Genomic DNA, 27,273 nt, shown 5'->3' on the forward strand with positions numbered 1-27,273 from the left:
GTCCGTTTATAATAACGGCACACCAACGGGCGATGCAACACGACGTCGAGCGTCTAATGAGTCTCTCCTCGCTATGAATACCTCCAAAACACCCATCGGCGGACGAACCATAACACGCAACGGTCGAACATCAAACGGCGCACGGCGAACCCGGGGGTTGACCGGCTTTCAATTGGTCAACAACATTAGTGGACGATGCTGTGTGAGGGGTAGAGAAGGCCAGCACAGCAGGTGATACGGATTTATTCGCCCGGAATGTGAATGTAGCTCACCTTGCCAGCGAATGCGACCTCAAAAACAAAGAACGGTCGCGCGTCATTTCTTTGCGTCACTCTGACCTGGGAGGATTATTGTGTCACATTCCAAGGAGTGTCCCCGAGGAGTGGGGGGGGGGGGGGGAGGGGAACCCATCTTTTCCTCGTTCTCATGTTTTCCCATCACCAGCAGGATTTCAAAGGTGTCAAAGTGATGAATTGTTAAGATTCTCTAGGCTTTCTGTCGTACCCTCAGCTAATGCTTAAGGAAAGTGAAGCTGGAATTTTGGATTGATAATACACTAAAGCGATATTCCAGCACCTGAATTTGCAAGGTAATTTTGTTTTGAGTTTAAAAAGAATATGTCTACATAGTAATCTGAGGTTATGCAATCGATATGTACTAGAGTAGTCAACGCTTCTCTTGCTACTCTTAACTTTGCACTATCTTAATTCCTTAGACATAAGTCCAATGTTTTGCAACCATGGAAACGATGATACTTCTGTTAATTAAAAGTGATGAAAAAAATGTTCGTGCACGAATGAAGAAGAATCCATCTTCATTCACTGCGTATAAGACAGCTTGCAGGTCGGAAAGGTTGAGGCGATGAATAGGGGGCTGCTGGTCATTTAATTAAAATGTTTATCCTCCGGCAAACGAATGCCTCACTTATATCTTCCACATCATAATCATCTAGCGCCCCTTTCCACTTCTTTCTGCCCACACTCCACACTCAATCTTTCCTCTTGCAGTTTCAGTTTCTTTCTTTGCTGTAGAGAATCTGAGCTGTTTCGGTATGATTTTCCTAGATTTTTCCTTGCTTAAAAAAATCCTCTCTAACCTTCGTGCGGCCAAATCCTTCCCTCCCATCCCTTCCTCTCGTAGCCCTTAATAAACGAAGTCATAAATGGGTAACCGTGATTAAGAGTTTAACGACCGATTCGCGGAACGCACCCGGTACATATCGTCCTGCGGGAGTTACATTTTTCTTTTCATCGCGCTGTGTGTTATTTCCCCCCTCTCCCTTTTTCTGCCCGGTTTTGCGGCTACCGCGGCGCCATTCGTAAGCTATTAGAAGCGCATTACGGGTGGTACGGGTGTGTATGGGTGGATGGGTGGAGTGAGCGGCGATGTATTAAAAACCATAAAATTGTGGAAGCAACAACAGCAACGAAAAATGCGGTAAAGAAAAATAACTTAAAACTCCAATCCCTACCAACGTGTACAGCGTTCAACAGAGATCGAGCATGTCCTACGGAGAAGCGAAACTCTCGGTGCGGGTGGAGAGGGGGTCCATTAAGGGTGAATGCGAAGTGGTTCGATGTGCAACCACCCACACTGATGTATGGGTGTGTGCGTGTGTGCTGGTTCCGGTTAATCCTGGCTTGGGCAAGAGGAGCGTCATCCGATATGGCTCCGGATGGATTAAAAGATGACTGCCTGATGCGGCAACAGCGATACGGTGAAGCGTTTGCCCACCGGCCGAAACCCAGACGTGGGGCATGATTTTCCACGTCAAATTTTCTTGATGTTTTAAACCGCTTTGCTTTCGGTAGATAACTTTTATATTTTTTTTCCTAAATCCAAGAGAACCGTTTATCTACGCCGGTTGTTGCCAGGTTCGATGAAAGTACGTGTGTGTGTGTGTTGTTCGGACACCTCCACTGTGTTCTCTACTACTACGGTTGCGCCCGTCCCCCCTACTCAGCCCCCATGCTTTGCAGCGCTTCGATCGATTCTGGGATCATTCTTTGCATAAAATGTTTCCTTCCTCGACGGACCCGGCTTGCGGCTCACTTTTGCCCACCCGTTTATGCCCCCACCCCACCACCCCCACGTGAACACTGGAAACGGGGGAAGGACGGGGGCTCAGTCGCCACGGCAAGGTCGTACGCTTCAGTTGTGAAGGGGGCGGGTTTCGAGCGGGTAAACGAAACGGTTCGCAAAACAAAACCGGTTCCGCGCAGCCAAACCCGGAAAGCGTGTGCGGAAACCGGAGCACGGTCCGGGAGAGTGCGGCGTAGTACTTCTTGAGACGCACGAGGGTCGCGGCCCTTGCAACCGTGCAGCATGCTCGCCTGGGGTTGATCGACGGCCAGGGGTGGAAATGGGCGGTCGGTTGGATCTAGATCAACCGGCCTAGCTCCGGCCCCAAAAGGGAAGTGAGGCGAAGGTGAGCCGGTCGCTACGACACGGGGAAGTAATGTGCTTTCCTAGGAACCCGGGCTTAAAGTTGACGCAAGAGTTTAAACGCCTTTAGCGCGACGTTAAAAACAACAACGCACACCGGGTTGAACAAAACAGAACGACAGCAAAAATGTTTCGAAAAACTAACGCTAAACATCGCTTAGCGGGCAACGGTTTACAACGCCCGAAAATGTCACCAACCTGTGGGCACTAATGGCAAACCGTAAAACACCCATCCTCGGGATAGTGGAGAGAATTTTCAAACCGATCTCCACACCAGATTAGCAAATAAACGAGCAAGGCCTTGGAAACGGTCGTTGTACACACCGAAAACCACGCCTAGCCTGGTGAAAGGAATATTAAAGGCCACATTTTAAATGTTTTTTTTTTTCAAATTCACTTCCCAACGCGCAGCAATAAATGTGATTAGCTTGAAATTTATGTCACACACTAGATAACTAAGCGTCTAGTGGGTGCTCGGATCGGATATTGGCTTTTTATTTTCTGGTTGTGGAATGCGTGAGTCATTTCACAAAAGCGATCGAGTTTAATTTGACTTCAAGGTGGTCGGCTATAACAGAGGAATTTTGATTAGTAATAAAGCCACAATGAAACTGAACATCCGTCCAAGATGGATGAATTGGGGAAAACTATTGGAAGTAATATAAAATATAAAAACAAGCAGAACAAGTGAACAATAAACTTAAAATAACACGTAAAGATTTCGAAACATACACAAGCAAGAAGAAATTAAAGTGCGCTTTCAACCACAACCAGCTAAAGCGAAAAAATCGATGATGCTCCTTTTCGTCCATGTGGGTGTGTATCTTTGTCACACTTCACAGTATTACCTCGGCCATTCATTTATCACTCAGATGTGCATTCGGTAGCGTTGGCAAAAAAAAGCAATCCTCTTTGCGAGCAACTGTGGTCCCTACATTCGGTTCGTTTGGATGGTTGCCACCACATGGGTAAAGACGTGGACGCCGAGGATGACTTTTGAAGGACAAAAATGGCCGTTTCCCAGAAAACAAAAACACCCCGAACGGGGAGCGTTTCCACGCTTGGGCTTGGGAAAGCAAATTAAAATCAGGTGACCGGGGCTGTTTGCGCTTCGCTGCATTTTATATGGATCGATTAGGCCCGTCTCTGCATACAGGTATGTGTATGTGTGTGTGTATGTGTACAATCGGTATGCGGGGACAAGTTAATCGCGTTGGCATCACGCGTCGGCATGCGGCAGGAAACCAGTTCTTCAAGGACATCCTTTCTAAACCGAATGGGCGTTGGGTTGGAGCTATGTCGATGAAGTGAAGAGGAGGGGAGGGGTGGCAGAGTGGGTTGTTGCGGTGCTGAACCCTTAAGCGACTGCCATATATCAGCTAGGCCAGGACAGGAGTCGTCCAAAGCCGACGAAGGAATCCATTGTCAGCCCAACTTGGAATGGCACCGTCAGAGAGAATGAAAAGACGAGCGAGCGGAAGAGAGAGAAAGAGAGGGAGTGAGGAAAGGTGGGGGGGGGGGGGGGGGGCTGGAGGACTGTGGAAGTTTAATCATAGCTTGTTTCTTTTTCTTATTTCCCAAGGACACACTCGCAACATGGGCACAAGTACCGCTAGCTGCGTAAACAAATCGTTGGCTTTCCGAAAACGTATTTCCAAAACAAGCAAAAAAAAAACACCTCGCACGGACAGGTGTCAAACTGTTTTTCGATCCTTTTCTCTCCCGCACTCTTTTTGCCCGGTTTTCCCTCCGTCCATCTCGCTGCTCTTGCTCACTGGTTTAAATACACCCAGGAGTTGCTTTGTTTTTGATGCCGACCGGCCATTTTTGTAAAACGTTTCCATTAGGCCCGGAGCCGCTCGGAGTCTTGGAATTTTCCGACACAAAACAGGTGAGGATCGGGAGCTTTTCCGGCGGGAAGCATCCGATAGGATGGATGCCCTTATTCGCCACGAAGAAGAAGAAGAAGCAGGGCCTAAGCGGAGCCTTGCGATACACATTACCTTTTGTAGCCTGTTCGTTGTGCTGTTTTCTGTGTTCGGTACAGCGTAGACACATTTTCTAATTATCGCCAAAGATGTGAAAGTTTGCTGTTTGTGTGTATGTGTGTATGTTTGTGCGTGAAGAGGAGGGGGCCAGAGGGATGCTGTGGGAAGTAATAAAGATCCCAAAAATATCGCTCACCCCAAAAACGTTGGCGGTTGGACAATAAACCGAGAAGATGAACGAACGCCGTTGTGGCAGCCTCACCGAAAACAAAAGCATCCCGAAAAAGTTGCATCGTTAATTTACCTCCTCCCCCGCCACGCCCAGCACTTGATGCTACCCTCGTCCGCGGGTCCGGTCGGGAAAATGCTCACCAAAAAGCGTATGGTGCGTGTTAAGAGCTCAGACTGCGGGCGGCCCTACGTTTCAGGCACACCACCAGGTTTTCCACCGATCCGACGATTATTTATTGCCTACGCGTCCGTCCGTCCGGGGATGCACAGTGGGACTCGTTCCGTGCTGCTTGAGGGTAAACTGGAAGTGCGAGAACTCTTGTTGGAAAATTCTTACAATTTATTTGCTCACCTCTTGCATTCCAAACGGTTTCTTAATGCTTTCATATTGCTTGTTGTTGATTTATTTAGCTTTAATATTGCTTTGATGACCAAAATGGATTTAATGTTTTTCCTGGCGTGGGTATTCGAAAGCGCGATCAATGTTCAACATTTTCACAACATATAATTTATTTTTCGTATGTGATTTTGATGTTTCCTTCCCAGCCAAATGTCCAACGAGCGGGCCCACTGTGCGGCGCCCACCAGTGAGATACTGGTGCCATTTTACACCTTTCCCTTTTCCAGCAGGGCGCACCGGAGTGAAAATTGTTCGAAATTAAAAGCAAAACAAAAAAATCATTGAAAAACAGAGAAGGGCAAGTAAAGCTAAGCAACAATATGCTGGGGCGACGCAAAAGAAAGCAACAACCTGAGAAAAGCACTAAGAGCAAGTTAAAGAATGAGCTATCCTGGGTTGGAAATGCTGCTATTGCCAGTGAGTGCTATTTCGTCTTCTTACCGTTCATCCTCCCCTTCTTTGCGCACCCTGCAATTGTTTTCCTCGCGTCCCGATTTTCCACAAGGACGTGGCCCGAACGCATGCGGTTGAACTTTTATGATTGATATTTTTTGATAAGCACACGCATACACGCACATTTTAACGAGCGAATAAGATCAAAACCAAACGGACGGAAACAAAGCGGGAAAAGCTAGGTAGCGTAGCTTTACGGGTGGTTCTCCGCATTATCCTTTAAAGGATCATCATCGCACCAGGAGTCGTCCTGTTGGCGGTCCCAGCCGCAGCCGAGGTTTTTCCTTGTTTTCCCACGCAAAGAAGCACGGGAAGGATCGCACGTGTGCAAATAGGGAGACTACCGAAACACAGCTGTGCGTGTGTGAAAGTTGAAGAGAGTTGTCCGTGTTTTGCTACTTTTCACTTTTCCACTTAAGCTCCGTCGTGTCGCACGAACCCAACAGTGCGTATCGATTGTTCGGAGCCCCGGTTGAGTCAAGTAGTGACATTGTTGAATCCCGAGAAGCGAACTCTTGCGGGGCCCAGGAAAGGAAGCGTAGAACAGGCTTACTTTGGCGTGTGCGAAAAAATCGAACCGGCCGTCGTGGTTGCGGGAAAACGTGCTGGGAAAATAAGCTTCCGGTCTGGAAACAAAAAACAAAAGTTACCCAGCAAGCACTCTGACGTCAGTGGGAAAAATTGTGTCCTCGGGAACCGGCAGGGACACCTCTTCAAGGTCCTTCGATTACCGAACCTCTAAACTCACCCGACCCTCTCCCGCCGATACGCCTTCCGATATAGGTATATACGTAATATATATGTATACGTAATTAAGGTAATGCCTGAAACACTCACACATGTACACACACGCACTGACACGACAGAACGAGCTTGCGGTTTCGTGTGTTCATGCCATCGTCGTCCTTTCGCAGGTCGTTATCTACGAAGAAGCCTTCTTCAACCAACCCAAAGAAGATGAACAATGAGAAAAAATTTTGAAAAAAAAAACGCACACTGAAAACCCAAATCATACAAACCGCAAATCTAACCCGAGGCGACCAATCTGGGACATCGCCAGCTCCTAGCGTCCCGGGAGTACGGGCGGTGGAAAACCCCCGGGTTGATCGAGGGTAGGGGGACGGTGGGAAAAAACCTTCCATATTAAAGCATCGCCTTCGTTGCGAGGGTGAAACGTGCAAAATGCGCAAATTCAAATGCCATTATCGCTTGGGTGGGAAAAAAATGCGACCAAAAAAAGAAAACGAAAACAATGTGCCAAGGGAAAACGAAACCAAGTAAGCGAATGTAGGAAAAAGGATATACTGGTATGGTTTTAGCAGAACAATGCAACTCTTATAAACATACGAAGTTATGGAATGTGTTCGTTAACGTGTTGATAGATCTTATATGTACTATGCTGTTCTGAGTTAAAATTTGTATAATTTTTGTTTAATTAGCTTGCTTAAATTATCGACGACCTGTATCTATGCAATGTACTAAGCTAGTGAGAATTTCAGTCTTAACTATTGATTTACCAAAAAGACTTGAAAAGTCATTCAGACTTTGCTACAAATATTCGAATTTGAACCGATTCTGGAATACAGAAAATATGACAGTTTCATTATCAACCTTCTTCGGTTCTGTCGTTATGCTCGTCTTCGTTTTCACGCCTGCCTGCCTTAAGGCTGATGAAACCTGTCGCATTTCGTAACGTATATGTATAGTCCGTCCTCATGTACAACAAACCCCTGTCTTCCTTCAGATTATTCATTACCAACCTCCATTAAATTGTTGCTCTCTTTTTCTCGCTCTTCACTCGGTGAACACAGATATGTCCGAACGCTCGCTTACCTCATGCTCATCTGCTGCTTACATGCTCTGATGCGATTCGTTGTCTTCCTTCGAGCTCCATTGCGCCCTGCGGGAGTGGAACGCACGGGCGACAAGGCACCATCATCCATTAATTGATTTAGAAGGACTTAACGGGGCCTCGCTCCATAATCGTTATAATATCGGTCGGAGCGTGCGGAGATTGGAGTACTTCGGGGATGCATGTATGGTTTTTCGGGGGATGAAGGGGGTAGTAGAAGGCAACGGAGCTTAGGACCGGAGGGACGATACAGCGATCTGGTTACGGTGTGTGAGTAGTTGTCCTGGTAGTTTAAACCGGCCGCAAGGAAACCGAAGCGGATTGGCAGGGAATGCAGCAGGAATCGGTTTTTTAACGCCATTGGGTTTGTATCCTTCATGAGATACGCTTGTAGAGATGCTAGAGCATGGGTTTCTAAGTATGTGGCTGTGTGCATTTGGAGAGATGTATCCATACCATTAGCCGGACTGTCCTAATGAAGTTCAATTTAATCTGATACGACGCGTGTAATAGCTTTTAGTAAGGATTATATTAATTGGTTATTCATGCATTACAAGCAAATCCATTTAGTTGAACCCCCATCCCTTTCCCCTCGTTGACATAACATTATTTAAAAATTTGTTCCAGTTTACACCGTTCTTGAGCGCAAACCCAGGTAAACCCAATCAACAAAGGGGACACAAAAGTTCTAAAAATTTTACGAACATATTTATTAAAGCACTCTTCTTTCAGTGTGTTTGGTCCACATCCACTCTACAAGCTTGGTGCGGGTGAAATCTAAATGTGAAAAAGTCAAGCAGCACCTTCTCATCCTACGCGGGGAATGTGAAGATTTTTATCACGTCTACAAGGGCCCGAAAAGACACAAAACCTATGCGAGTTGGTTGCCCTCTGACCCATCACGATCACGGTGCGTCACGTACGCGACATTCCCCGGATACACACAGAGAGTATCCCTCTTTTTCACTTCCTGCCGGCAAGGCACGTACGGTAAAGCCTCGTCCTAGCCGTAAGCACTTGAGTACTCTGCTGATGTCGGAATTCGGCACTGGCGGTGGGCTTTGTCACGCGGCACGTAAACTAATTTTCACCTTAACGCACTAACCCGAACTTGGGATTTGTTCAGTCGGGCACGGGGCGCCAGAGATAAGGACAGGAGGCTCCCCGCTTACCGACATATTTTAGCAGCTATCAAGATACTATCGTGGGACGTTCAAACAGCGGAATGATCCGTTAGATGTGCAACGAATTGTAATTGTGTGTACGTTTTTCCTTTTCAGCTTTATTGACAGGTCCATTGGAAAGCACATAAGCGCCACATGTTTAGTGACTTTCAAGCGATAACTAAGCTCTTCCAACTACTTTGACAGGCAGCAAAGCTCGCCGCGTGGCGCATGAAGCTGCTAACAAGCCTAAGCTCACTCCTAGAGCTGCGCTTTTTCACAAATTAAGGATGCTTTCAAGCACAATAAGCATTCAGTGCCAGAAACTAAGGAATGCTTTTGGAGTAATGCTTGTATTACTGGTGTAATCCAGTGCTATGAATTTGTTGGTTTTTTCTGTTCTTGTTTTGTTCTGTCCACTAAGGGTTCAATATATTTTTTTCTTACAAACCCTTCAAAAGCGGATGCTACAAGATTCCTCTACCGATAATTAAAGATCGCGTTTCTGTGTACCCTTTAGCTGTATTTGAAATGTGTGATTTACTTGAAATAACTAAAGCTCTTGTTAAAGTTTCTTTTACCATTACCATTTGCCCTTGAGGATTGAAGCGGAAACTTTACAAACTGGAAGCTTCAGCAAGGATATGAGAGACTTTCAAGTAAGAGCTTCTCAAAGCAAAATCGAATGAACTTTTGGTAAATGGAGCTTAAGAAATTGTTAAAACAACTTCCTATTTTCAAAGCTCCTCCAGGACGAAAAGATTCGAAAAGAATGTCAAAGCACATCGTCAATCAACCGATCAACATTAAATGATTGTTGAAAATATGTTAAGTTTGTTTACAAATGAAATACGCAACGAGAAATGGTCAACCCCCTTGAATGGGGTGTGTTGTTATACTTCAATTTGTGCAACCAAACGACGATTTCCAATGGTAGTAAAAGTTCCTACAATTTTCTCAACCCTGCTTAACCAACTCATAGAAATATTTCCTTGGACTCCTTCTTTGCGGAACGCTACGGTATCTCTCCTGACCATCTTTTTCAAGCACTTCTCTCTAGCGGCAAAAAATTCTGTGTCCTTACGACACCATCAGTCGATGTTTTTGCGATGTTTTTACGTTTCATCCAGGACGCACAAAGAGAAATTCGTTAGCGATGACAAGAGTCTTGTTATCCTTGCAGGACATGCTATAAATGCTGGCAGTTTAAGCGCCAGCTCGTTATGCGGAACTTACCCTTACGATGTGGTAGTGTCGTTAATGCTATGTTCTTTCCGTGTTTTTTTTTTGTCATTCATTCAAATAGTTGGCTCATGAAACATCTTCGGTTCATCGTTTTCATGTGATTACATATTATTGGAATACCTTATTCGTTCGATCCTTTCTTTTACGTTGTTTGCTACATCGTTTCCGCCAAACGCAGAATAAATACAAATACAAGTACACGGGCTTACGGCAGTCTAAAGCCGTAGCCCTCAGACCCTCTTACCGATTGAACTACTACTAGCCGATAGTTTGTCTTACACCTAGGGGTATTTATGAAATAATCTTACATCACTAAGCCATGCCAGAGAGTGAAGCTGCCATCACAGATCGCTTATCTCGTGGCGCATGGCGACAGGTTGAGCAAATGGACGGCTTGAGGGTAGTGTTTTGAAATCGTTATGGTAGCAAAGTTAGCAATTACCCACGAAGGTCGTGTTTGCAAGGAAGATGTGTGACGCTGGTAGAGGGTGAGTATTGACGGTTTGAGCACTATTGCGGAGATTCAGCGGGGTTGGGAAAGATCTGCTGGGATTGTAGTCACAAATGCTGGGGAGCACATTAGCATCGTCGTCCATTACGACGCTCTGCTTGGGGATTATGCTGCTTAGCCAACGACGATCTTACTGTAGTCGGAATCTGGAAGAGGAATACGATACAATTTGTTTTAGTATTGTAAAATTCGAAACTGGCAAGGAAATGGTAAGCAAAAGTGGGATCAGAAAGTTAGTGACAAGCATTAGAGCGGCCAGACTAGAGCTGGCAGACAACAGAGTCTAGCAGAGATGAAGCTCAGGAAGTGCGTCATGCGTCATATGAATATTGTACAGAATGAGATTTGTTGCTGAGTACGCTCTCAAGCATACCTCGCTGCACGGATGGAGTGTTGTAGTCATTTGAGTGTGGAAGAACTAATCGAAAGTGAGTGCTGGGGTTAACTCCGGAAACTTCTGAAAGTAAGGATCTCCAGGAATACGCCTCGGATCCAGGAGATCGCAATTTGTAGGCTACGAGTTAGAGTTATGTGCAAAATATAGCACAGAAGATTTTGGACTCCTCGAACAGTGAATGTATGAGTAGGGTGTTGTCCAGTCGGTTTACCTTGGTTATCGACGCTCAAACGCCTGCCTGTGGAAGGCATGCGCTAGCTGGCACGCGAATACACACTATACCTCTCTCGAGTTCGTTCTGTCTGCTAGGTCTTTTTTGAGGTTGGAGATATTGCTAGACGCAGTAAACTACACGTAATGCAGTACGCAAAATGCCGCAAATGGTCGTCCGAGTCCGTTTAGAAAGGGTCGGTGGTTTGTTGGTTTCGTCAGGTTGGCACACACACACACACTGTACAGGCCATGGAGCATCATCCCGTCTACGTCGTCGTGCTGTTCGCCAGTGATCGGCTGTCCCTGTCGTTGGTGGTCGTGGTCGTCGTGGAGTTCGTCTGTGGCTGCGGGTCATCCGAGCGTCGCTTCTGGTGAAGTCTCGTCGCGGACGGATCAGCAATCTCATAGGCCAGTGACTTCTGCACCTCGATCCCGTTGCCCAGATGCCGGGTGAGATCGTGCAGCTGCTGCTCGTGCACGATCTCGTGCGAGGAGCCCCCCGCCTTGGGAGGGAGCAGTTCGTACGAGACCGAGCCCGGAGCCCTCGAGCGCGGACTCGGCAGCGAGTCGTCGTGGGGCCGCGAGCCACCGTGCTTGACCGACATCGAGCGGTAGATGTCGTACGAGCTCGGCAGCGACGGCTCCTCGTGGGCAGCGCCGAACGAGGTCGTGATCGAGTGCGAGTGCGTCACGGAGTCGATCGGTCCGACGGGGACGCCGTACAATGACGGTGGCAGGTACCCGTGCTTCATCGGCTTGAAGGGCGGCGGGTTCGAGTCGGACGGGATCTCGTACTGGGCGATCACCTTCTTCGGGTGCGTCTGGTGCGGGATCTTCTGGTTCAGGATCTGCCGCAGTACGTCCGACGCCTCCACCACGTTCCCGTGGCCCTTCGCCGAGTAGCCGGTCGGGTAGTGGCCGGGAGCTAGAAAACGGAACAGTCAAACCACACGGAAGAAGAAAGGAGTTGGGGGGAGGGGGTAGGGTTCACAAAAACTCTGAGTGTCAGCCAACGGATCCAGTTTCATTTTCCGGACCACCTGTTGATTTGCTTCGTTTTTTTCGAAACCAAACCTTTTGATCGCTAAGAGTTCTCACGTTGACGTATCGTAGTGGTCAGACGACAAACAACAAACCTAGATCCTTCTGCCCCTTTTCCTTCTCGACCCTGTGGCGGCCATACCCTATGATAGTGCACATGCCCGGGGTGTATGTGTGTGTTCCACGTGCTACCGGCATTAGTCTCATAACGTATCGCCTTTTACGATACGCGGTACTTGCTTTTGCTGGCAGTAAACTTTTCCGCTCGAAAGTTGTTTCCATCGCCTTTGATTGTTTATATCCTCCGCTGCTGCTACTGCTGCGACTTCACCGCATTGGCTACCGAGTTTTCCCAGCGTCCGAGCGCCCGAAAATAGTTCACCCGCAGAACTTTGCCCCCATCCCCATGGAAAAAACCCATCCATTCCATCCGTCGGCGTAACGTGCAAAGGGTGACACAGTGCGCCTACCAGTACGCCCAGTTTCTGATGTTCACAACCGCTACTCGCTTGTGTGGCGTCCCTGGAGTGGCGTGCATTACTTTCTCTTTTATCCTCACCGGAGAAGCAGTCCTCAGGATTCCTGACCTTTGCTTGGGCCGAAGAAATAACCCGAACCTGTGGGCGCACGTGTCACCGACGGACGGCGCAACCTGACACTCGTTTAGGGTTACGTGTTACACGGATGGATTTTTCGTCACTGCCCCCTCCCGTCCCCCTCTCGTCGCCAAAAGAGACGCCATGAGGAAAAGAAAATGTTCTAAGGATTTGTTGCGTTTGTTTTTCACAACAATTCTGCTCTGTTGGGAACTTTGCGCGGCGGTTGGCGTCTCCGGTTGCAAAGTTTTTCAGACGCCCATTTGTTTGGCTTTACAAATCGCCTCAGTGTGCGCACATTTTATATAAGCATTTTACAACACACAGCCTTTGTGCGGTGCGAGCAAACCAAACTCATTACAGCTGCATGGACAACCAAATACAGTAAGCTTCGGCCTGGTCTAAAGGGAATAGCGAATCTAATAAACTGGCGGTTCTATCGGTGATGAGCGCCGGTAGGTCTACCAAGCATGTAAATGTTGCTTTTCAATCTAATTGTGTCCACTTTAAGCTTCGCTGGTGATGCGAATCTAATAACAGACGCGGTCAACTGCACGCCACCCGTGCATCGCTGTTCAATAGGTTAAATTAATGTTTGGCATGCCCAGAGGAAGAGGGTGCCGCAGAAAACCGCCCGGAAAATGAGCGAAACTTCACGCGGTGGTTATTAGTGGCTCGGATGTGGCTCAACAACACAACACCAGCGACACAGCAGGGATGCTGATACGCAGCAGGGCACCGACTGGTTGACTCGTTTACCCACCGGGCCTGCCACCGAGACTTTACCTTAACACCACCTCTCTTCGTTTTCGTTCCCGAGCATTTTCCCCCCCGCCATCAAGCGACGGTCGATCAAAGTTCAGTTGAAAACTGATTACCGACACAAGGGGAACCTGAATGAGACTGCACTCGGCTCGCGGGTGTACATTTACATCCCGCAAAGCATCGCCAATGGCTTTCCGCAGCCTTCTGTATCCATCGGAGCGGGAGACACACACACACACACTCACAAACGGTCATGCGGGTCAATATGATGGACCCCAAAACCGCGCCCCATAATGTGACCAATATTGACTTTTATTGAATTGAAATTGTTTCGCCCCGACCGGAATGATCCATGCGAGTGCTTTCCCCTTGCCAACATACACTCACACACACACACACGAGCACGATGACACTGTGCCCACAGCGGTGGTGGACACACATTCGTGGCAGTCCGGGAAAAGCGTGTGCTGCGGAAAACCCTATTCTGTGGCTTTCGGTATATTAACGCCTAGATTGTGCCACGTTGTTCGTATCGGAAGGAATTTCATTTCATTGCACCACGCCGTGCGTGCTGTGACTGCATATACGACTCCTTTCTGTCCGAGGATTATTGTGCAAACCTGAACACGTGTTATTTAAATCCCAAACCGTAATTGAGAGTCCTTTTCTTTCACCGATGCTGCAATGCCGTGCAATTACAGCTTATTATCCTGTTCTTTCCGTTCCGACAAACGGAAAATTTTACCAGAATCAAGCTGGTCAATTGTCCTAGGATACGTGGTTTGGAAAATACATCCTGATAGTTTCAGGGTGAAACATTAGAAGTACAACGCTCTTTTCCCTTCTTCATTTTTCCTGGGTGCATAGTTTTATCAAGCCCAGTTTTGAAAGGCAATTCAAAATTCAAAAATTATATTCCACAAGCTGAAATTGGGTGAAAACTACCAAAGTGAACACATTTGGTATAAGATACGCTCAGCGAGTTTAAATCTTCTAATATCCTGATTTTATCCTGATTTGACAAAATATGCATTTCCCGCATTGCGTGTAATAGAAAATCAAATGCTTATTGTTATATCGAAATAACTCAATCTTTCGCAGACAAATAAAACACTTCCGTTTGTTTCGAAACTGCAGTAAATCCTTCCGTTGCATGAATCTCAACGTCAGGAATTTATCTGCGACTGACAGACGGGGAAGACTGGAAAATGACGTTCGTTTTTAAAATTAAAAACAAAAAAAACCGAAGAGATGCAATCGGTTTGAAACGGCATGTCAATCCGTGAAGAGATTGCGGGTGCCGCAAGTAGAAAAGGGGGGAGGGGCATGCAATTGTCTTATTTATTGCCCCGTCCGGAATGCATTTAAACACGTCGGAGTGTGATAAAAGCTCAAGCCCCCAATGTGTGTATGTGTTGTTCTCTTGGAAACCCAAGTGGGTGCAAAAAGGGGACGAGGAAACTGAATGATATTATACAACCCCCCCGGACTATTGGCACCAATACGAGAATAATTTGATTTTCCCACCTCAACGGGGTGGTGTGGTCGGGAGAAGGACGTTCTTTTCTGACCTAAATATGGCATGTGGGAGTGAGGGTAGGAATGGGAGCGATTCAACTCATTGAATCCAATTGTCGCTTTTCAAAGAGTCTGTTTTTTTGTAAATTTCGTCAGCATCATCGAACTCATTGCGATATCCATCGTACTCATACTGGTCTGGTATGCAAGTGTGGGTAGTTGTTACCATATGTTGGGAGGTCGGTGAAAGGGGTCGGTCAATGTAACAGCATTACTCGCTGCTAATGGTTCGTATTTAATTAAACCAAATATGGCGGCTGGTGGCAGGATATTGTTTTGCCTTTATTTTTCCCCTTCCGCCGTTAATTTATCGCCTTTTTGTTTTAAATGGCGCCACTCAAGAGTACTTACCGTCGGACAAGTGGCCGTACTTGCCGGAGGAAACGTAGCCGTGCTGGTGGCTGTCCAGGTCCGCTCCGTACGAGTTCACCGAGGGCGCCTTGTGGGAGGAACCTTTCGCGGGCGGAATGTAGGAGGGGCCGGACGGGCCGCTCAGGGCGCTGTGCGACGAGTCGTGGCCGTAGCTGGTCGGCCCTTCGTAGCTAGTGAAGCCTGGGGGTTCAAACACACATACACATAAAATTAGAGTTTTGAAACCACAAAGCGATCGGAAAATGGGAAGACGGTATCCTTCACATCGCATCCCGTCTCTGTGCTGGGGAGCGTGGGGTGGTGCAAAACGTAACGAGGGGAAAGGGAGCAGTAAGTGGAAGCGATCCAAAACTATTCCATCTTTTGTCACAACCACCATACTATCAATTTCGTATCCTCGGTTTCGGACTCATCATCTCTGAAAAACGAAAAATCCCGCTCCTTCCATCAATCGGTGCGAATTTTCCCGGCGCTTTTCTCGCCTGAAAACCAATCAACCTTTCTTCCTTATCGGCTGAGGCTCAAGCCACCAGGCGATAGCCCCTCAGGCAGCCCCTGCCTTCAACCCTTCACGACTCTCGCCGTCCAACGATCTAAATTATTACCCACGAGAGTCCTTTTGCCGAAAAGAAACAAATTGAGTGGAAGGAAGAAAAGAAAAAGGAAACACAATGTCAAACCGAAAGGAAGGAATGGACAGGTTGGAGGGGGGGGGGGGGGGGGAGAGGAGACCAGCGGAAACGATCGTCATCGATGAGTTTTCGGACACCCCCGAAAGCGGGACGATTTACGTGCGGTGCCAAAAACTAATCGAAATTTCTTTTCAAACGAAGCCCGCTTTTCCGTTACCCAAAACTCGTGTTTCGAAATCCTTTACATGGTCCTATTTTTTTGTCCCTTCTACGTGGCATTCCTATCAGATTAACAGAAGAAGAAAAGACACACATACACGTACACTTTTCCTAGACGATATTGCTCGTTTTTCTTTCGGCGTTTGAATCGGCGTGGAAATTTGTGTGAGCAACAAATTGCAAGCAAGAACGCAGGGAAAAACGAAACAAAACTAAGAAACTCCTCCATCGTTCCCTCCCTTAAAAGTCTGAAGCCTCTCGGCGCCCCCCGTCCTTCCCTGTCGGTGAAGATATTGCACATCCTTGTCGGGGAGTTTTCCACACACTCGCGTCCCATTCTCGTGCGGAGGATAACAAATCACAGCTCGAGGAACGGTAAAAGCAACGGCAAACAGAAGTCAGGAAAACAAACATAAGTCGAAACATTCCCGGCGTTTTGCCGGCTAGTAGTGTAGTACCGGTCGGTATCCTTTTCCTGCTTTCGTTGGGTTCGCTTCGGGTCCCTTTTTTGTGTGTATTTTTCCTCTTGTTTGCGCTTAGCGCTCGGCCAAATGGTTCGCCATCATGAATGAACATCATTTCGCAAGCTTCAGCTTCCGGGCGTCACACGCAAGATATTTTTCTACTAGCACACCTCCCCCCCCTCTCACTCTCCATCCCTTTTTCCCTCCCGGGGTTTTTGGTTCTGAATGCGAAGGATCGAATTATCTCGTTTCCGGTGGGAAACTGCTTCCGGGTTCGGGTTCTTTTTCACTTTGCTTTATGACTTTTGCTGGCCCGGCGCAGGTGGGACAGGGAAACGAGTTTGAGGAAAATTTGCTTGAGGTTTCTTTTATTATTGCGCTTTTCCGCTTCCGACCATCCTCGGATGGCGAAATTCCAATAAAGGAAACACACCACCTAATTTATCTTAAAGGCTTAATTTTCGATTTAATGTATTGATTTTTTTAGAAACGTACTTGACGGTAGTCATTTGTATGTTTGTTGTGAATTCAATGTTCCGTAAATATTCCGTAAATAATAACATTGACACCATTCGCTACAAACTGATTATTTGAGAGAGCGTTTTCATAAATGATTGAATAAAGTGATTGAATTGAAATGCACTGTCGAAAACTAATCACCACGAATGGCTGATTAATAATTATTTGTGCGTTTTCAAATACCAGCATACAAATTCTCCTCGAGGAAATGATCTGTACAGTTGATGTTCTTCGAAAAAAGACTTCACTGTTTAGTTTCACATTTCATTGCAGTTTGCTTCTGGCGATTGATGTGAACTCATTAAAAGTTAGAAGATTACGATGCTTTGATGCTAGTTTACTGAAGCCTCAAGCAGGGTGGCAGGGTGTGTATTCGTGGTAGAACTTTCCACGAAAGACCGATTTCTATTCACTTGCACTTTTGAGAATAGCTGAAAAATTTGTTGGAGATTTAGTTTGAAAGACATTTGATGGTGTCCTATTTGGTCCTCGGAAACAATCGCCTTACGCTCCAACAGCGACGGTGGATCGTCTTCACGCCCGGAACTCGCTCTATTAGCCCGAGGCCTTGTGGCAGTCTTTGTTTTCATTTCCGCCCGGGGGCTAGATTTGGAAAACTGCTCCGCAAACCGCTCGATCTGCTCGGGCGGAAAATGGCTGGGGTAAAGGACAGTCTGTGTACACCATACATAACCGGCACACACACACACACACACGCCCTTGTTTATGAAGAATGGCGAACGCGTTACGACTCATTAACACGCTTCCCGGAATGATTCGGTACGGTGGTTTTCTAATTTGTCTCGAGCGCTCACCATTTCCTGGCGCAACAATAGTTGCTTATTTGCCGAAAACCATAACAAGCCTCCAAGGGAGGATGGGGAAGAGTGGGCGGTCACAAAAATGGCATGGTAACGGCTTTGTTTTGCTGTTATATAGGCACAAGTTTGGCAGATCACTGCCGACGCTTGGAACGAATCGAACTACCACTCTCGTCAACGTTACTCATTGAAGCGAGCTCGCACATACACTTCCCTGACACACGCATCCCGATTGATTCCGCAGGCAGCATTTTGCGCTCAAAGGGATTGCGTTTTTCGTGTTTTCCACCATTAAGCAGCCCGTGGGCTTTGTATGCGAGAGTCTGCACGCACTCTTTCCCATGGGCCTGACCGTGGGCCCTTCATCCTCGACGCACGGAGTCGTTTATCGAGAGGCCGGCCGGAGTAACGGCGCAGTTAAAAAAAAACCCACGCTGTTCTCTGTTCGCATCATAAATTTCATCCGTCGAGAAGTTCTCGCGCACGGAAATTGAAATAATTTCCTCACATGTCGAACGAGAACATACGAGGATGGGAATAAGTAAAAAGGCAACAAAAACGAACGCCTAGATGCTGCTGTTTGACATTAATGTGATTTCACACGCTTTAGCTTTGGGCTATTCCAGCACGATGCCAATCCTGGGTGGAGCAAGTGAGGGTGGATTGTCAAAACGCTCGTCGACAGTCGACCGAGTTCCGGAGGCGGAGGACGGAATAAATCCTTCGTCGAGGCACTTCTTACCGAGACGCAGCAGTAAAACAATAAATTCATTAATCAAGCCCAGGAAACCAATGGCGCAAGTAAGTGAGGTTAAACTCACATCTCTGTGTGCTGGCAAAAAAAAGCAAGATGAGGCTCGCGATTCATCCACGTGTGGGTCAGACGGGTGGAATGTAAAATCTTTCTTTCTCGAGCTGCCTTGAAGCTCTCGATCACGGCTGTGATTGAACAGCGAACGGTTCCGGTTGGAGTGATTCGCAGAATCAACACAAACCAGGCGGACCAAGGATGGCTTTCGAACGGATGGATGAACGGTCTCAAGGATAACTTAAGCCACCTGGGTATTGACTCGAAAGAAGAGAAGCTACGGGTGGATTGACCGTGCCCCTCCCCACTCTTCGGAAGGAAAACGCAGGCTGGAGAACTACGGCGGTCCCAGAAATAGAACTAAGGGCCCTGTGAGGGGGGAACGGAAAGGGTGAAGGTGTTTGGTAAACAATTGAAGCTGGAACGAGCCCTCAGTCGACGACGGGTAATCGATTGTGAAAGCGAAAGCGATTCCGAGCGGGACTTACTTTCGCCGGACGCGTCGCCGTGGTGATGGCCGGACGAGGACGAGGACGAGGACGAGCCGGAGGAGAGACCGGACGAGGAGGACGACAGTAGGCCGCTCAGCTTGGCGAACGGGTGCGAGGCCTGCTTCGGCGGGATGAGGTGCGCCGACAGGGCAATCTTCTTGCCGACGCCCGTCACGGCGTCGCCGCCGGACGCGATCAGCTTGCCGGCGCCGCTCACCAGATAGCCGGAACCCTTGATCAGCTGGCCCTTGATGGCCGTCACGCCGCCGGTGATGGCTTTGACCGCCTGGAATAGCGTGTTCAGGATCGATTTCTTCAGCGACCAGCCGTCGAAGTGTGTGTCCTCCTGGAACGGAACGGAAGAGAAAAAAACGCGAATCTGATTAGCAACAGGATTTTTTTGTGTGCTCGGCCACATTGCATACCTTTCGGCGCACGCGGCATTAACCGATCAGCCCACGCACAGCTCCCACGTTCAAATTTAAAGCAGACGGTAGAAACACGCCCCCTCTCACCCAAAAAACCACGCAGCACCGTTGCCGTGCATACCAAACGCTAGGTAGAAGCTTCCGAAAAAGGAAAAACTCGCTAAATTACAATGCGCACCTGCCCATGTTTTCTTCGAAGGCAACGCCGAAGAACCAAAAACAAAAACAAAATACAAATGAAAGTAAAATCCTGCCGGACACACAACTGGCTGGCGAACGGTGCGCGATAAAAGTGAAGCAAATTAGGAACCGACGGAAAAACAAGACACGTCAAAAAAAAAAAATAGGAACAATTTTCCAAACTCCCGGGAATGGAAATCACCTCCAATTGAATGATTTCCAAGAAGCTCTGCCAGTCTGGGGCCCGCGGTTTCCGCGAAGCAATTTTCGGTTTGGTATGCAAAAGTCGTCCTTCCATTCCTTCCTGCCTTCCCCCATCCCCCCCCCCCCCTCCTCCGTGCCGGGGGCGGCATCTCGCCGTGAAAATGATGTATTTATTCGTATTAGCCATCCGAACGACGGGAAAAGTTGCGCTATACGACGACAGGCAAGGGGGAACCGCTGGATTATTGGCAAACTAGAAACACTCGCTGCGGACGGGGGTGGTTCGGGCACCGATGATGGAAAGGAAAATTATAATTCTTTTGTTTTGTTTCTCGCTTCCACGCCGTAGCGCTTTATGACGCGCCGAATGCGTATCGGTATCCAAGCAATGGATGAAAGGCAGCGAGACGTTGCCGACTCAAGGGGATCGAAACATCAAAAAACATTGGGATGGTTCAATTAGACATGGATTCGGGAAAGCCACGGGAAACTGTGGATGTGGAAAGCGCCCATCCGGCGACAAAGCGTAAATGACTCTACTGTCGATCACGTCAGATGAATGAATAAATCGCCGTCAATGATTGAACGAACCGGATCGGACCCGGTGGGCTTAATCAAAAGAATCAATGGTGTTGCTATTTTTGCCCATCGTGGTACAATTCTTGTGTGAAGGAAAACGCGCCACCACCATTATCCTACCGGCAGCGCAAACACTGAATCGGTGGGCGGTGGAGCTTTAAAGGATGTGCTTTATTGACGACCACGAAACATCTCTCCCGTGTAGCTCCCGTTCGAACACGGAAATAAACGATCTCCACCAAAGCCCCTTTACACACGCGTTGCCGTTTGGGGGGGTGGGGAGAATTGGGGAGGGGCTGGGAATTGGGATTTTTATTGATCATAAATTTCACTCCGCGCGCAACAAGCAGCAATCCGGTGGTGGCTTGGAAACGCCTCGTGGTCAACGGTGTCCCGGGCGAAATGTATTTATCGGTTTTCTGGCAGATCGCCACACGGAAAACCCATGCACGCGTGCTATTAGGTGGTCAATTTTTAAGCGACTCCTCTCCCGGACGGCCCGGCCGGAGCGGCGGAGCGCGCTCCACAATGTTGATAATGATAATCGTAATTTATTTAAAACAACCACAGCGCAAACAAACGCTCGCGAGTCCCGGTTAAGCAAACCCAACCCTTGCCATCCAACACGAGCGAACATTGCGCTCCAGCGAGCCGAACGGAACATGTTGCGAAAAACATCGATACCTGCCGGCCACACCGACGTTTTTCCACCCGCATGCAAACAATCGAGTGTATGTGTGTGTGTGTGTGTGTTTGTGTGCTAACAGACCGCTGGCGGGTGTTTGTAATAATAATTGAAATTGTGTGCCTCGCTCAGGTGGAAAACGGTCGTGGACACATTATTTACTGTGCGTGGCAGTCCGGCTGGGCTTCCTGCCCGCTGCCCGAATGCTGCTGGTGACAGTTGACCGTGTATGCGGCTCGCACTTACATGTGGCTTCTCGTACGAATGGCCCGACGACGATGACGACGACGCCGAGTGTCCGTAGCTGGAACCGCCGCTGCCTCCGCTGCTGCCGTGGCCGGAGCCGGACGAAAGCGATGAGCTGCTGCTGCCGGCAACGAGCGACGCGGACGCCGACCCAATCCCGGACAGGATTGTCTGCAAAAGGGAAAACAAAACGATAACAAATGACGGTCAACTCGGCGGTGGCCGCTACACTCGTACCTTTTTCAGCCCGGATAGCAGATCGAACGAGCCACTGCCGGAACCGAGTCCGGAGCGCTTGATGCGGGAGACGTCCTCCGAGAGTAGATCCACGTCGGCCAGATCCGTCGGATCGAGCGATGTGGACGGTTTGGCGTAGGCCGCGAGGGGCAGCAGCACGGTGACGAACAGCACGGTAACCTGAAGCGAGCAAAACACACATTCCGTTTATTAATCCTTCCACTGTTGTTCTTTCTCTGATTGCGCCCAGCAGGAACAACGCTTGGTCCGCCTCGCTGGAAACGATCAAATTCGACGGTTGGTATGTATCTTTCTCTCTACACCGTTCCCGGAATGACATTCATAATAGATTTGTTTTCCAGGTTTTAAGGCTAGTGTGCTCACACGAAGGCCAAAACTCCTTGCCCACTGTAGAAAATCATCTGACAAGTAGCTTTCAATTGCCAGCATAATGAAGGGAAAAAGTTTCCCTCGACATAGATCCCTCGACATAGATCCCTCGAACCCTAGTGACCCCTTGCCACAGCTGCAATGCTTCCCACAGTCGTGTTATCAGCAGCTCAATCAGTTCCACGCTCATCATCGCACGAAGCAAGTGATTGTCGCTCGCGTCACCGAGATGGCAGGCGTCCAAGTTTTCCGAGATGGTTTCAAGCAAATTGCCACTGTATGATAACCGGTGGCTTTTTCCGTAGAGACAACGCGTTAATGATCTTTCACCGTAAGCAGCAACCTGAGAAGTTGGCGACATTGTACATTGTTTGTACTTCCCACAAACGCACACACCCATACACCGCGTGGCGTATCGGTTGTTCGACGCTTTCCACGGTGTATGGTGATTGGTAGCCGGTCTTTACACACGTTTGACAGCACAATCAAAGTTTGTCAGCTTGTCGGGTCGGATGCCCTTTTGTTTGCACCGCAAAAGGTGGCCCGGATGCCCCCCAAGTGCCGAGTTCTCAAAGTTAAATTGAAATTTAATTATTTCGATTGCCGCGCTTGCTGGGAAACCACGCGCGGGCTCGGCGGTGCAGAATCCAGGTCACCGAGCCCTCAAGTATCGGTTGCGGGATTGCCTAGAAAATGTGGGAGAAATATGCACCGGGAAAGGAAAGTGGCTACACTCGAAACAGAGGACATCGTTGAACGATGGCTGCGCTGGGTAGCCGCCGGGTAGATGGGTACAGTTGGTAAACTTGCAGTTGAGCCTTTGAGTACTAGCGGTAAACCTCCGGATGGTTTCCCACTCTCTCGGCCACCAGCTTCCCAGATGTTTCGCCGGCAAAATCAAATGCGCCACCCCAAAAGGAGCAACTTTCGATGGCTCTCGAGATGTAATTAAATTCCTCGGTACGCTGCCACCACACGGTTGGGTTTATAATTTTTGAACTGCAGTAACTATCATTACATTACCATCTACACCCCTTCCCCTAAACCGTCGCCTTCCATCGGAGGAATTAATTGAATGCTCTGAAGGACTATTTCCCTAAAATGGCTGCTACCTGTTGAGCTCCGGTAACTAGTTGACAAATTACCCTGGGTAGGTTATTTTTTCGGTAATACCGGAGCGGGACCTGTTGCTACCTCACAGTTTCGGCTTTGAAGGTATTTTAATTTTGATTCATGAGCGCACTTTGGGGACGCCGTCCACACAGCCGCACGACCAGGACGACGTGGTCGACTAAACATCATTAAAAAGCGTTTCCGTTCTGGGCAGCCTGGTCCGCTCGAGGCCTTCATTATGCCCGGTGGCGTTGGTTCTGTTTTGATTATATATTTTTTCTGTTTCTATCGTACTTATTATTGTCTGTCTTTTCTGTTGATTTACCTGGGAACGGCAAATAGCAACCAGTTTCAGATATCACAATTCAATTAGGGACAGCACGAAACTCAAGTAACCGTTGGGCATGCTGCCGCTACCTAATGGTTCGTTACAAATGCCAGGCAAGCTGCGCCTCGGTAACCGATTGCGCCCAAGGCTGCCCGGAAGACAAACACACCACCAGCTATCGTGCCATGAGGTCGCCCACACGGCGATGCGTTGCAACGCAAGCTGGACGTGATTTATACTAATTTGCTGTTCATTGAACCGTCTGCGATGGGGATGAGAGCATGAGGATGGAAACGAATCAAGTGTGTGTAGGTTGAACAGTTTGTTGTCTGTCTGGTTATGTAGAAAAGCCTCAGGGTATAGGAATAATTGAACGACAATTATAATCATCAAAATCCAGTAGGAAGGCTGCAACAGGTTACAACATACCTTTTTAAACTTAATCAATACATATAGACGCTGCCAATCACCAGGACGAATAGTACAAAAATTATTTTAAGTAGCAGCATATAAACATTCAAAACGCGCCTAAATGTATGCAACTGTCATTGCACGTTCACCATTTGGAAATCGCTTTTTTCCTCCTGAGTACGGAAAAGGATATTTTTTCGAATGGCTCAAAATTCCTTTCTATTTCTTCTATGGGAAGCCCAGTACAAACAGGTCGCTAGAGGATGAGGTACGGTTCGTGCAAGAATGCTGCTTCAGTTTCCCCGCCTTGCCTTTGGGGGGCGGCGGCCACTTACCGATCGTCATTTGGGACCATTTTTTTTTCTCCCGGCCCCCGATCACTTCCGGGTGCATTGGCATTTGGCATATGCTACCGAGCCCGGTGCCCGTAAGTGCTCGAAACCAGAAATCGATTACGGAAGCGTACGTGACGAAAATTGCTTTACCGTTTGCATCTTATGCAGATCCCGTACCAATGCTCGGTACGGTTTTTCGGTTGGTGAGCGATAAGATCCGCACGCCGGGCCCGTTTGAGCAGGTGTGGGAAATATCCTGAAGCAATCGGTATGCAAGTGATTGATTTTTTTGTGTGTTAACTATTGCTCCGGGATGCAATGCTCGGCGTGAATGTGTGTGTGTGTGTGTGTGTCTGACGGCCCAACAAGAAGTATCCTTTGTGCGGCAGACGGATATTCATTTGGCTTCTTTCTGCTGACGGAAAAATGTCGATTGGCGCTTTATGCTACAACACAACTGCAACCACGGTCCACAGCGTCCACGGTTGCAACTTGTGTGTGTGAGTGTTGTGAGGATGAAACGGTGTCCTTTCCCCGTGTCCCTGTTCAAAAGGAGCTCCAAAACCAAAGGCAGGCACGAGCGAAAAACGGAGCCAATATTGTATTTTTATTGGTCCAAACAGCTAATATTGTCCAATAAATTTGTACCTCCACCCACACCTCCGCCTGCGCGCCACCAAGGCCTGGAGGACGAATCGAACCCGAGAGGCAATTACCGACCGGACAGGACATTTATTGCTGGCTGTTTTTCCTTCTGCGGGTATTCCTGTTGTTTTTTCGGGCTTCGATTTTTCGGCCCACAAACGGGGCACGAGAGTTTCATTCTTTCTTCCGCGCCCATTTCACCCTCGCTATCGTTTCCTCTCTTTCCCGCTAGTTCCCAGTCGCTGTGCCACTTTGGAAGTACGATGGATGGAAGTTTTCTTGCTTTTTTTCCTTTTTTGTTGGTTTTTATATGCTTCACCACCATTCTTGACATTCGCGACCGAGCCGAAAAGCGTAGTCGATTTTGATAATGTCATTATGTATTTATGCTCCAGTAAAACATCGCCCCGAAAACAAGTCTCCATGGTGCGAAAAGTGAAATCAACTCTCGGACTGTAATCACCCCCCACCCCCTTACCCCCTCCCTCTCTCGCCTGCTTGTGAGAAGACCACGTAGACGTCGCCGAAGACGACTCTTATTGGATATTATTTTATTACTACCAGGCCGCGCGCGCCGAAGGTCGACTTTCGTCTCCGGTTTTTGTGTCTTTTTTGTTTTGTTTTATGCTATTGATATTTTCCTTCTTCGGTTTTTTATGTTTGTGTTTTGCCTATATTTTCCTGTTGCAGTTTCGCTGCTACTTCCTACCATCTGCCTGCGTTTCGCCGCGTTATTAGTCGAGCTGACTGTGCCAAACGTTGGGTGGTGGGCGATAAAAATAAATGCTCGAGTCGATCGTCACGGGATGTCCGGGCGAAGGTACCAGTGCTGCAACCGCAGACTATCCCGCACATCAAATCATCTCGATTGTTTATGAAGCGTGCGGTCAGCTTGCCTTCGCCGGGGAGACCGGCAGGCCAATCAATCGAAAAGTCGTTGAAAGTTACGCGAAGATTTTGAAGATGGAGCAGCGGTTTACGAGCTGCGAACCGGATGCAAACTTCCGCCAGGAGTTGTTTTAAAGAGCGATAGGGACTGAAAAGCGGTTCGACTTTGGAGAAGAGGATGAACGTTATCTCCAAGAGACTGGATGACATACATCCTGTGAGCTATACGCTTTTTCTGAACGGAGCTAGTTTGTCCACACAGTGGAACCTCATCAGTGAGGATCTTCAAACGCCGACAAGTGTAGCCACAAATGTAGTTTAGAGTACTTCGTACCGTGTCAACACTTGCCGCTGCATTTCAAACGTCTTCGAGGGTACTTAGTCTTCACTGTTCCGCGCGTGACAAGTTGATCCTTTCCGTTGAATAGCGATGCAAGGATCAAAGAATCTCCGTGGCTTAACCCTGTTTGCTTGCTCCCTGACTCTTTGAACTTATTGGAGTGCAACTTGTAATCGCTCTGGATTACCAATAGCGAACATTAATAATGAACTAATTACGACAAATCGACGAGAAATCGAATGTGTGGTTTACATTTCGGGCTTTTGGGGCACACTCTCTGACACCCACCACGAGACTTCCAAGTCCTGCATACGGGCTGGGTTCGTGGAGGTCGGTTTTTCGGTCTGTATAAATGTATCAAGTTGCCCCTGTTTGCAGACCCTGAAGGGAGTACAACTGACATGCAATGAAACCAACCAGCACTAACATCTATCCACCACACATTCTCCTCCCAGTACCCAGTAGTTTCCGCTGCAACAGTAACTGGTTGGCATTGCTGAGCTAGAATCTTCCTGCCCGGGAAAGGTTCGCAGATCGGGTGATTATTTATTCATATTCTCGATTTTTCCATCTCCTCTAACCGGTGTCTAACATGCCAGCCATTGAGCCATTGCCGAAGGGGGTGGGGGAGGAAAACGGGAGGGAAAGAAACTCCTCCACTTTGCCCGAGTAGCAGGAGAGAAAATGATGATAAAATGCATTTTCATGGAGCGATAAAATTGGATGGAGCAAAGCGGCATCCATCGGCCCGCGTCGCCATCCAATTTCCCGGAGATCGTGGCGCGGGTCGTTCGGAAACTCCCAGCACTGGGCTGTACCGAACCCACCTTTACCGGTACCGCCCGCGTACGGTGTGGGATGAAGGGAGCTATGCAAATAGCACCAAAATAACCTCCGCCATGAAAATGAAACGAGCGCCCCCGAGTGCAACGTGCAAAAACTGCGGAAGAGACCTTGAAAAATTGCAGGTTACTGGTGCAGGTTTGTGGCTCAGTAAAAAGACAGGGGGGTAACGCGGGTGTGAAAGGAAGGTGAGCTAAAGGTACATCAGCGCTATTAT

At 48.2% G+C, this 27,273-nt stretch overlaps 1 protein-coding gene across 1 annotated transcript; it reads right to left on the reverse strand.

Annotated features, from left to right (window-relative positions):
- Window positions 1–11,164: 11,164 nt before the first annotated feature.
- On the reverse strand, window positions 11,165–25,072 carry LOC131268752 (hornerin). The gene is made up of 6 exons (XM_058271030.1): window positions 24,989–25,072; window positions 21,764–21,943; window positions 21,527–21,697; window positions 19,202–19,550; window positions 15,230–15,430; window positions 11,165–11,823 (listed from the first exon to the last, which is right to left on the reverse strand). Exons 1-6 carry the CDS (start codon window positions 25,070–25,072, stop codon window positions 11,165–11,167), a joined length of 1,644 nt encoding a protein of 547 aa, XP_058127013.1.
- Between the last annotated feature and the right edge of the window lie 2,201 nt (window positions 25,073–27,273).

This window comes from Anopheles coustani, chromosome X (genome assembly GCF_943734705.1).
Source record: "Anopheles coustani chromosome X, idAnoCousDA_361_x.2, whole genome shotgun sequence".
In the NCBI taxonomy this organism is placed as follows: Eukaryota; Metazoa; Arthropoda; class Insecta; order Diptera; family Culicidae; genus Anopheles; species Anopheles coustani.